Here is a 12411-nt window from a genome sequence, read left to right on the forward strand (position 1 = left end):
TGTTCATTTCTTTCTGTTGCATCTGAAGATACGTCTGTTATTCTGATTTTAATTTGATGTTACATGAGTTCGTGTTGCTCCACTGGTTAGTAACTGGTCACATCCTGGTTTATCCCGTTATTAACTGGTTATAAACTGGTTATATACACGTGGCATGTTGGAAAACAAATCATAGAAACATAATTAAACATTTCAATTATGGGTTTAATGATCAGAAGACTGTGGAGAGAAATTACAACAGACAGTGTGTTATAACAATGTGTTATAAATGTTTAGTGTTTACAAATGTTAACTCCTCCTTCTTGACTGAAGCCACTTTGGTTCAAGCTGTTTTATTAATTTAATATCCATGAACTTTAACAGCTGTACTGCTCATCTGACAATTCGCTTACTGCAGCTGTTTGTGTGTGTGTTTGTGTGTATGTGTGTGTATGTGTGTGTTTGTGTGTATGTGTGTGTTTGTGTGTAAGTGTGTGTATGTGTGTGTGTTTGTGTGTATGTGTGTGTGTATGTGTTTGTGTGTGTGTATGTGTGTGTATGTGTGTGTGTAAGTGTGTGTGTATGTGTTTGTGTGTGTGTATGTGTGTGTGTAAGTGTGTGTATGTGTGTGTATGTGTTTGTGTGTGTGTATGTGTGTGTATGTGTGTGTGTGTGTGTCTAGACTACAAGGTGCTGATTGTTCACATCAAGTGACGTCATGTCTGCATTTGCTGCTGATTCACTTCAGTATACTGAAATATTGAAGTGAATAGTATAAATATAAATAAATGTGTCGATGCATCTTATTTCTGGTCTGTTATTGATATAAATAAAACAAGTATAAGATAAAAGAGCAACAATAATATAAAGGGCTGGTATTGAACCAGTGTCAGTCTTTGACAGATACGGTGCTGAAGTATTCTGGGTCTTGTGTCGCTGGTTCCACGTGGTCCGGACCTGCAGCCCTGATCGCAGCTCTGGCCAGAGTCACCTTCACTCCTGCAGGTCCCTGAGCTCCTGTGGTCTCCACCGCTAAGACCTGCCCCATGAAGTTCTGCCACACAGTAAAACACACGAGCAATCATCAGTGAATGTGACTGGAGGAGTTCTTCACATGTACAGTAGACCTGGATTCACTGCAGCTTTCTTTAGTCTAAAAGCATCAAATGATCAATAACGATGACCTCATTGATTACACATTGATTTCTGACTGTCAACAGGTTTTTGCTGTGTTGAGTCAGTAACTCTCCGTTTCCCCAAATGATACTGCAAGACATTTAATAAAAACTAAATTCATAACAATAATAATAATTAACTTAAATATTTAAATAATAAACAAATAAATAAAACTTACTATTTATAAAGAGCATTTCATGCAAGAGCTGTGGCTCAAAGTTACAATAAAAAGAATCAAACGGTAAATAAACTGAGGGCGGACTGAAGGTCAATAATGAAAATACAAAGACAGTAGATGATAAAATATGGAAATGAAAATAAAAACAGAAACCAGTGTGAATAGAATCCAAATTAAATTTGAGAGCAGTAATTAAAAGCTCTTTGCAGGCGTCCCACAGTTTTCTGTGTGAAACTGAGAGTGTTTAAACTCCTGACAGAAGGAGATGTGAGACGTTGTGAAGAGAATCTGCAGTGTAGATCCCAAACATTAAACGACAGCAGCAGGATGATGCATGTCACGTCTTTACTCAGTGTTTCTATTGTATCTCTACTTTTACCAGCTGGTTTATTCCCTGCTCATATCAGTCTCCATCAGTAACTCTAGGACTGTGAAGTTCCTACTCTTCACCAGCAGAGGTCAGTAAGAGTTTGATTATTTCTCGTCCCTTTGCTCCAGAGCTGCAGCTTTGATCTTGTACAGTCATGTGACTGATCCACAGTGAAATCCTGTGGAATCATTGATGTGTGAGTGAGAAACCTCTTCAGGATGAGCTGCAGCAGCCTCCAGCTTCACTTTGGGTCTGGATGATTCAATGTGTTTCTTCCTCTCTGCTTTTACTTCCTGTTAAAAAAAAAGAAAGAAGAAAAACTTCCGAGTTTTTGCTGATAAAAATAAAAACATAAATATTTAAATCATTTTTTGAGGTTTGAATATAAAATATAAAACCTTCAGGATTTCATAGTTTGAAGTTTTGGAAACGTAATCGTTCCATGACTTCGCTGTGAGCTCCAGCTGCTTCCAATGAGACTTTAACTGGATGAAAAGACACAAAGAACGAGTCAGAGTCCATTTTCTGAGAAGAAGAGATGTGAGTGTGGAAAGTCTTCACTCAGTTTACTGGCAAAAATCAGACACTGGCCTTTAATCAAAGCTCCTTTAAAATCCTTTGAATCCTTTTTATATCAGAAAATACTTGAGAAGTTTTAATGATCTGCCTCAAATGCAGCTGACAGACTGTGAGATAAAGAATGTGCCACATTTCTTTTTGTTTGTGCAGTAGTTCATGACCAAACAAGAATTCCTGGATCCAAACCAAAACTAATCACTTCATATCCCACAGAGTATCAGGCCACGAGGAGGAAACAAATCTGAACTTTCAAGAATAAAGTTGGAATTTTACGAGTAAAAAGTCAAAATATAATGAGAATGATTCCATGTTGTTTTAGAGGGAAATATCAGAAATGAGCAACGTGGAGCATCTGTGAAGTTCGGCAGAAGTTTCACTAATAAGGAGAAACTTCATCTTCATCATCATCATCATCATCATTATGACATTGAAAAGACTGTGAAGAAACTGAGAGGAAACTTCCAGGAGCAGCTCCGGCTGACACTTACAGTCCTCTCATCCGTTTGATTGGTTGATGTAATATTCATAAAAATTATATTTCTTCTCTCAAACTTTAACATTTTTAAACTTGTAATGTTCTGACTTTATTCTTGTGTTTTCAGATTTCTCTGTTTTCCTCAGTGTGGCTCTGACACTCCGTCGCACACGACAAAGAAAGTGGAAACATGTTGTTTGTCTCTTCAGCCTTTGTTGAGGCGTTCTGTTTAACTCTCAGCACCTCCGTGTACATGAGCTCCTCCTCGCTGACGTTCTCCTTCTCCTGTTGCTCCAGGAAGCTGCTTTGTTCGGCTGTGACCTTCTTGGCAGTGTCCTCTGCGATCTTACAGATGGTGCTCAGACTCTCCCGGTCAGGACTGACCGGCCTCACGCCGTCCACACTCAGCTCCCTGCTGATCTCGTCCCACACCTCGCCCACCTGCAGCAGCAAGAGTCCGTTCATGGTCATTTCAGCTCATTTTACATTAAATACTGACACTGTGGTTCCTGCAGCAAACACGTCTGTCCCACCTTAAAGTCCAGATATCTCCTGACGACACTCAAAGTCACATAATCTTTAGGCGACAGCCCGGGCAGCTCCTGAAAACCTGAGGGAGCAAAATTCACAAACAAGCAAATTTCCCACTTTCAAGTCTGACTGAAACACTTTGTTTTATGCACCTTGACCAGCAGGTATGTGGGTTTGTGTGTTAGTGATATGAACCTTTGAATTTCAATACTTCCCTCCACAACACTACTATTATCGGATTATTTTTGTTGTTGACAGAATAAATAATCACGAATTGTGTGACTCCACATTATTGATCCAGACTGCATGCTTTAACAGTGACAGTGTAGGACATCTATAGTAAGTGACAGACTACAGCTACTGGCCTACATGATAAAAAACCGAATCATCCACATATTCACAGATGCATATGTGTTGTTTAAATAAATAATACTATAACTTAATAATCGTGACACTGAATCTGATTCATCACTTTCTGTTTTACCAAGTTTGCAGAAGATGGAGTAAATCTTGGAGCGCAGGTTCTCTGATATCTCCAGCACCGCTGCGCTCGCTCTGTTAGCAGGAAGTGGCGGCTGAGTGTTCTCCTGCTGGTGGTGACTGAGGATCGGCCTCTGGGGATCTCACAGGCAAAAGAGGAGAAACACATGAGACACATGTTTGTTGTGCAGACAAAGAGGGACAGTTTTATCAAACAGGATTTATCAGTGGAGACCTCTGTTTCTTAATACAAGAACCACCAGCTCCCCTTTTTGTTTGAACCTTTAACCTCTTTGTTGTGTCTCTAATCCACAATAATTAACATTTAACACTTTATTGAACTTTCTACAATAAGACTGACAACACTAAACTAAAGAGCTAATTAAAGTGTTGATGTTTGCTCCCAGACGCAGCTCTGGTGTTTATGTTCAGTTAATCACTGTGATATTTGACTGTCTATCTCTGTTTGATCTGTGATGATGTCAGTCGCTTCACGTCTTCTTGCAGACCTGTAATCTCTCCGTGCTGGCTCCGGCCGACGCCCAGCTCCTCCTCCTCCCGCCTCCACAGCTGCAGCAGGAGCCTGGGAGCCGTCTGACCTCCATCATCCCTCCAGCTCAGGATGTGAGACGGAGTGTTGGCGTTGTCACATAACTCCAGCAGGGTGGCGAGGACGATGCCGTGCACACACCTGGGGCTCCACTGTGAGAGACGCACACAACAACTGAATGTCAGGAGTTTATATTTTCTGTAGGAGCTCATTGGCTGACAGCAGACAGTTTTCATTCAGAGCAGCTGAACCTCTGTTTTATTACAACACCTTCAGTTTAACGGCTCAACGTCTGCTGGAAATCAGTTACTTACAGTGAGTAAGTCAAGCAGAAGAGAAACTCCTTCTCTCACCAGGAAGAAATCTTCAGTGGTGTAGCAGCCCACAACACAGGACCTGATGGACACAGAACACACAGACTCAAACTGTCTCAGCCTGACAGAAGCTTTGCTGCTAAATTCATCAACAAGTTCATTTGTCTGTATTTACAGGATGTGTCTTCATGTGTCTCGAGCCTTTGACAAAGCTGCAGAATCTACAGCTGAAAATCCTAATGTGAAACAATCAGGGACGAAACCAGGAACTAAAAGTCTGATTCAAATCAGGTTTCTGAAAAGCAAGAGGAAACGAAAGCTGTATATTATAATGAACTAAATGAGTCCGTCAGTGAATCTATGAGGGTGTGCTGAGGTTTGACTGACCACACACAGTCGACCGTGGAGAGGAGCAGCTTGTTGTGTCCCAGGCCGCTGTAGAACTTGTCGGAGTCTTTCCTCAGGAAATGAAGTGTCATCTCAACTCCCTCCGACCCAAACAGCTCCTGAGGCAGAAGATTACAGGACTGTCAACAGCTCCGCTCTGACACACACTGTCTGATGAGAGACTGAAACTGTCAGAGTCTGATCTGAGCATGAGACGACACAGAGCTGAAAAATATTAGTCAAAACAAAGTTAAAAGGTAAATCATGTTAATATTCATGAGATATGGATTAATAATTAAAAACAACACACATCAGGTTTCACATCTGTAGCACCAACACAAAATATTAAATTTATTCATGAGTTGATTCTGTGAGAAATGTGGAGATGTGTGACTTTGGTGCCTCCAGGCATCAGCATGATACGACACAGTGGCAGGAAACATTGACTTCACCTGTTTTTCTCCAACAAAACCTTCTGTCCTCAGAATGATCATAATAATCAGATAAAGTCACTTTAATTCAACCCCCCCCCCCACTGTGACTTCTGTGATTTATTAGTTTGGATACCATGTTTTTATCAGTGTTACCTTCCTGTGCATGTCGGCCTCACACAGCGCTGACAGTATGAGCTGAATGTCTGACTTTATCTCCAGTGTGATGTCATCCTCCTCATCAGGACTCGCCTCCATCTGCATCAAAACCCCTGAAAAGACACAAAAGCTGCGACCTCACTGACCTCGTTTATTAACGATGTGAAAGGTTGTTTCTGCTGATATTACACACTTTGTGTTTTAATCTAATTTACCCAGAAGCTGATTGATGGTTCCCTGATCACAGAGGTCCTGGTTGACCGACTCTTCACCTGAAGACGTCACAGATCTGAGGACTCTGATACAGTGTCGCATCTGAGCCTTTTTACTCCCTCTGCCTCCGGCGCCATGGAAACCGTGACCCTGACCAAAGAAAGCATCTGGAATGAAAGAGGAGCCATAATGAACATACTGACTGACTGAAAGGCCGGTGAACAGGCGGCAGTTTCTAAATTTAACCAACATTGTTGAAAACTGGAAAAGGTTAAATGAAGTGTGCTCACACAGGAAGTGTAAACATGTTCCGCTCAGACTCCAAACAGTCTGAAGTTAAAGGTCAGTTTGTTTTTAACAACTAAAAACATTATGAAATACTTTAAACTACCACAGTATCAGAGATGAAAGTAGTTGAACTGTCATTTTAAGTTTAAGGGGTGAAAATAGTTAAACTGTCAGTTGAAGTGGTAAAAGAAGAAAGCAGTTAAACCGTCATTTGAAGTCTAAGGGGTGAAAGCAGTTGAAGTGTTAGTTGAAGTGTTAAAGATGAAAGTAGTTGAACTGTCAGCTGAAGTGTAAAAAATTAAAGTAGTTGAAGTGTTAGTTGAAGAGTAAAAGATGAAAGCAGTGAAACCTTCAATTGAAGTGTAAGGGGTTAAAGTAGTTGAAGTGTTAGTTGAAGTGTAGGAAATTAAAGCAGTTGAAGTCAGTTGAAGTGTAAAAGATGAAAGCAGTTGAAGTGTCAGCATGACTGAAATAGAAAGTGACTGTAGTGACTCGTTCTTTATCTTGTAAGTATCATGTCACGTCTTACAGTGAGCGAGCAGCAGCTCAGAGTTTGTGCATCCTGATAATACACATCAATGTTACCGTTTGACCTTTGACCTTTCAGATGCAGGTCTCCATGTTTTTCTGCCCCCTCACCTTGCCCAATGCACCAGTCCAGCAGCAGCAGCAGACACGCGTTTCCTTGACATGACATGTAGTTGTCCAACATGAGTGGAGCGATGGTTGCGAGGGTGGCGAGCGCCTGCAGCTGCAGCTCTTCCTGCTGGACGGAGGACCAGTGACGCAGACCGGAGCGGCGCTCGGACGAGGCAGCGGGCGGCTTCACGAGCGTCAGCAGAGCCAACATAACCTGTTCTTCTTTATAGAGCTAAGAGAGGGAATCATGGAGAGAACATGTAGAGAGTGAGACTCAGATTATTCACATATTAACAAACCCACTGAGTCTGTTTCTCACCTGCAGCGCAGAAAAATCCTTTGACATTATAACCAACAGATTCAACAGCAGCTTCTTCATTTTCAGATCCTCGTTGCTGTAGCTGAGCTTCAGGTTGCGAACCAGAGGGTTTTGAGTTTTCACTATAATATAAAGAAGAGTTGGTGTCATGAGAGCTTCTACTTTAATACTCATAAATAATTCATTTGCAAAAAAAAAAGAAAAAAGAATTGACTCACACTCTGGAAATGTGACTAAACCCATCAACTGTTTGGCAAATAAACTCTCCTGAAAATTAGAAACATCATGTGAGACTGTAGCAGCACATCTGACACACCACATTACTGACCATGTTTGCATCATGCATATATAAACTGATCTCACTGCTTATTTGACTTCCTGTCCTGTACTCACAATGAGCAGAGAGTTGGGGTTTTCAGCGATGAGAGTTGTGATCACGAGCAGATCGTTTCTGAGTTGGAGGTCAGCGTGTTGGAAGCCGTTCATCAGCAGGTGAAAAAATGCTTCTTTCAGAGATCTAAGATAAAAGTGATAAGAAATGAAGAGAAATAATAACAGATAACAATAACAGATATGTTTGTACAAAATGATTTTGAGAGGATGGATGATGGAAAGTGATTTATTCTTGATTCAGATAACATCCTTTCAATCTCATTTTAGGAGATTAAGATTTCATAAAATCAAAAATTTTGTCTTCTGAAAGTGAATAAAGGGTAATTCAGATTCATCCTCATTTAAAAACACTAAAAGACAACTGGAGACGCCTACACAACACACTCCATGCTGCTGAGCTGAGCGGTGACCTCGTCCTTCCTGCCTCTCTCCAGCAGGTTCCAGAGGATTTCAGAGGAGCAGAACAGGACCTGACCGGACGGGTCGGGCTCGTTCATGTGAAGACAGATCGTCTCTGCTCCGTGTGCATTCAGAATTAAGGCACAGTTCATATCTGTGGTCGTAAAATGAAATGCAATTACAGATAAATAGATGTGATTAGCAATAAAACAACCCATTGACCTGCTGACATTGATACAAGGACACTTAAAATCACTGTTTTGATTGTTTGTCTGATTGTTGTTTTTTAATGAGATGATTTATGCTCTTGAGTGCTGCCTACTTTCTCTAATGAAGGAGGTCATCAGTTGAACTGACATGTCTGACAGATCCCCTCCCCCACTACCTCAATGGATCCATAATAAAAGCAGAGACTGACCAGAGGAGCCTGAGAGGATCTGAAGGGTCTGCAGGAGCTGCAGCTTGATGGCGGGCTGGGTCTTTAGCGTGGCCATGGAGAGAAGCAGCGTCTGAGCCAGGTCACTGAGCTCCAGCAGCTGCAGCCTGTAGCCTGGAGAGGTCGACTGGAGCCCTGCAGCAACAGAGAGGAAATATATCTTAATATCACAGTAAACTCCTGAATGTGACGTTGACGAGAAACAAAGGCAGAGAAGACGAGAGACAATAGAAATAAAATATAAAATATATGTAGTATTTCAAAGTAACGGAATTCATTATTACAGGTGCAGAACACCAAGAACTAAAAGTGATACAACATTAAAAAAGTAAGAGGAAAAAGAAAATCAGGACAGATTCAAATAGATTCAAAGGAACATAAGAATTAGAGTCCAACTGATGGTTCTAAACATCTAGAAACCAGCTCTAGTTTCTATATGTTGGAACATTTATCAGTAAATATTTGTGCCGCGGCTGATCGTGCTGCCACTTTGACCATGACTGAAATATCTCACCAGCTAATGGATGAATTGCCATTAAATGTTATACAGATACCAGTGGTCCCAGACACTGAAGCCGTGAGGTCGACATTTAGTGTTTTCGTATAATGTTTAAACAACTTTCGAACAGATTCCCATGAAAATTTGTAAATAGATTCATGTCCTCCTCATGTGATCAGCTGTTCAGTTAGTAAATACAGAACCAATGACATTCAGCTGAACTTTGTGTTCAGCACTAACTTGCAAATGTAAGCATGCTAACATGCTAAACTAAGATTGAGCATTTAGCTCAACGCAGCGCTCTGCCTAAGACTCTATACATAATATCATGTGTCAAAGTACGTTTTCAGGAGGAGACAAAGACATTAGGAGAAGGCAGGTTGTTTTACAGTTTGACTGATCTTTGCAATTATATGCACCAATAATTAGAATGAGAGAATGAAACAAAAAAAGAAAGAGAGAAGCACAAGCATGCCACCACAGACGCCATGACAGAGCCTCACTCAGTGAAAGTCTAGAAAATCTGCAAGAGTGGAAAGTCCGAGGCTTTGGGTTGGTGTCGCGGTCCGTACCGTCAGGCTGCTGTTTAGGAGCCACAGAGCTGTAGAATGATTTCACAGATTCAACTATCTGCTGTCTCACTGCAGCATCTGACACCCTCATCAGACACCCTGCCAACAGAGACACACCTGACACAGTCACTCCTCATCACCACTCCTGTCCTTCTGATTTAAATGTAAAGCAAAGATCATTCTGCAGAAACACAAAGTAAAAACTGCAGGAAGGAAAACATGGATTTGTTGTGAGTTGCATTAAAAACGCTGATGTTCAGCATTTTAAGTCCCACACACACAAATATTTTACAAAAATGTCCTTCTCACAACTGCATTACCACAAAACAATGATGTCATTTTGACAAAAAATAAATGTAATATGATGTTCACTGTGATGGATGATGTAACTTAAAGAGTAAGGCTGTGATTGAGGACAGTGAAATGAATGTGTAGCTGAAGCCTGATATATCTCACTCCTCCGAGTCACAGAGCTTCATTATTATTAAAAATGATTGAAAACATCAGTTTCATTTTTAGAAAAGGCTCAGTAGCAGCTGGACACTAGTTTTTGATAAATACAATTTAAACTGGAGTAAATATTGTATTTATAGAGGACTATTTTCAACTGTGGATTAATACACATATTGAGACTATTTCCTGCAGCAGGATGATGTATGTGGGAGTTTGTCAAATTAAACTTCAGAGCTCATGAAGGAACATGTCAGCCAGTGCAACAGTGTGGCTCACTGTTCACTTTTCAGCTGTTTTTACAGATTCACATCTTCAGAAGGAACCAGTGGTGTTGGTGTTGGGTGTCACAGACCAGATAGGGAAGGTGTAAAATATTGTCATTGTCTCTGTCTCAAAATTTTTATCTTGACAGTAAGAAAAACTGTAATTGTATATAAACATGACCAGTAATATAAGGGCTGGGAGGCTTTTAATAACGGAGCTGTGTACCCATGTGGGAGAGGAACTCTATGACGTCCTGAGCGTAGGTCACCTCATCAGATGCTTTCTCCTTCAGGAAGGGAAGCCTGAGACGAAGCAGAGCAACACTGTGATGTTTAGATGATTTCATGACTAAAAAAAAGTTGTTTCCTTGTCGGCTTGAAAGATCTGAGTTGCTTACCTACAAATTTTAAGTGCCTCATTCAAAATGGACACATACTCAGGGTGATCCTTCACTTTCTCAGCACAGATGTTGAGTATTTTGGCTATGCCTGTCAGCTCCTTCAGCAGCTTGAAATAGCTTAAGAAGTTTTAACATTTAGCTCAGAGTTTGTTTGTGCACAGACTTAAATCCCAGCGGGGAGGTGGGGGGGGACGTGATGGGGCAAAGAGTCATCGTGATACCTGAGGTTATTTCTGAACAGGGAAAATGCTGACAGACACTGAGATGCAGCGGTAAATTGGAGCCTTGGGAACTCTGTTTTGACTCTGTGTTCAGGTTGCAAGAGCAAATATTTTTCCATCACTGCACCAAGGGAACATTAATGAGGAAAATTTGGCAATCTGCTGCAGTGTGTGACACCTGAGGGAAATGATTTTGTACCAGAAAGAGAAGTTTGCATTATCAGACTGCATAAAAACGTGAAATGGAAAAGAAAGGATACAAAGCCGACGTGGCTTCTCTTCAAGAGCTTCTTCAGGACAAAAAGGTGCCTCTCCTTCAGGTTAGCCTTCAGTAAAAGCAGAATGTACAGTGTGATTACATATAACATCGTCTCAGACAGAAAAAAACTGATGACGTTCAAGTTTAACTCACTGTCAAAGGATCTTCAAGGAGTCGAATCACCTTAGTGAGTTCAAGACTTTTAGCACTGACCTGTTGAAAATACAGTTTAGTCAAAGTTACACTGTCAGTTAAAGTATTACTGTCAATTTAAAGACTCTTCTTCAGTGATTGAAGAACTCCTACACAAATTTGTCACAGAGAGGTGTTATCATTATTATTATTTTACTTTGCATCCATCTTTTAAAATCATATTTTATAGACTTTTTTCATTGCTTTGTATTTCTTCTTATATAAAGAACTTTTAATTGCCTTGTTGTTTATAGATGCCATACAATTAAATTTGCCTAGTTTAGTGGTGCATATTCCTAAATAAACATGCAGTAAATCAAATGGTGTATTTTTGGAAATTGTCCTTTTGTTGGGAAAAGCATTTTTTTTCATGTTGTGTGTTTCCCAACTGAAATAAGAGATTTTTAATAAACAACACCAATGTGATTATTGTAATTTTTTTCAGTTTTTGATAATTATGTTGTTGTATAGTTCAAGTTTGTGTATGGGCCGGTAAACCAGTGTATAGGTTATTCCATCTTACTCTATTTACTCTTTACTATGAAATAAATGAGTGGGTGCAAAGGCAAGACAAATTCATCTGCAAGAGTAAAATAGAAAAGACAAAGATAAGCTAGAATCAAACAGGAGTTAGAATGATTGTGCAGCTAGTGAGCATAAATATAAATAAATAATCTCAAGCTTATATAAGCAATATATTATTAATTAATATAATATTAAATTGAATTATATAATATAATATTATATTATATTAGATCAAATATATTCAAAAAATAATATAATTTAAAAAAAAATGTGGTGTCAAGCTGACAATTCAGCAGTAAATATAATGAGTATGAGTTTTACCTCCTGGATGTGTTGGCTCCTGTCTGCTGCTCTGATTACAGGAATCACCGGTTTTCTTCTGTTCACAACTGAATCCATTTGCAAAAGAAAAAACGAAGAACTTTCTTTCCTTCAGCGTCTCACTTCAGCAGCAAACACGAACATCGTCGGTTCAACGTTTGATTCCTGCTGGTGTCGTTAGCTAATCAATTAACAGAACGATAAGTCACTCACAGATCAATTTGAAACATTTAAAATGGCTGCAGTTTACTTCTATCTGCAGCTAATGACAACAAGCTAACACTAATGATAACTTAAATAAATGAAACCCGGTTGTTTAGTATCAAAAGTCTAAATAAAAGTATTAAAACAACATTAGTCGTCCAACATCTCCCTGTTAGCTCCGAGTTTGAGCGCGTACTCCGGTTAC

General features: G+C 40.0%; 1 protein-coding gene across 1 annotated transcript; it reads right to left on the reverse strand.

Annotated features, from left to right (window-relative positions):
- Positions 1-868: 868 nt before the first annotated feature.
- Positions 869-12146, reverse strand: cfap69 (cilia and flagella associated protein 69). Its single transcript, XM_022757277.1, has 19 exons — positions 12126-12146; positions 10482-10591; positions 10310-10386; positions 9368-9466; positions 8279-8431; positions 7837-8014; positions 7458-7585; positions 7069-7190; positions 6750-6981; positions 5825-5989; positions 5607-5722; positions 5020-5138; positions 4633-4714; positions 4278-4470; positions 3773-3910; positions 3291-3367; positions 3001-3198; positions 2102-2188; positions 869-1033 (listed from the first exon to the last, which is right to left on the reverse strand). The coding sequence occupies exons 1-19, from the start codon at positions 12144-12146 to the stop codon at positions 869-871; spliced, it is 2460 nt and encodes an 819-aa protein (XP_022612998.1).
- Positions 12147-12411: the final 265 nt, after the last annotated feature.

This window comes from Seriola dumerili, unplaced genomic scaffold, assembly GCF_002260705.1.
Source record: "Seriola dumerili isolate Sdu_G_001 unplaced genomic scaffold, Sdu_1.0 BDQW01000273.1, whole genome shotgun sequence".
Lineage (NCBI taxonomy): Eukaryota > Metazoa > Chordata > Actinopteri > Carangiformes > Carangidae > Seriola > Seriola dumerili.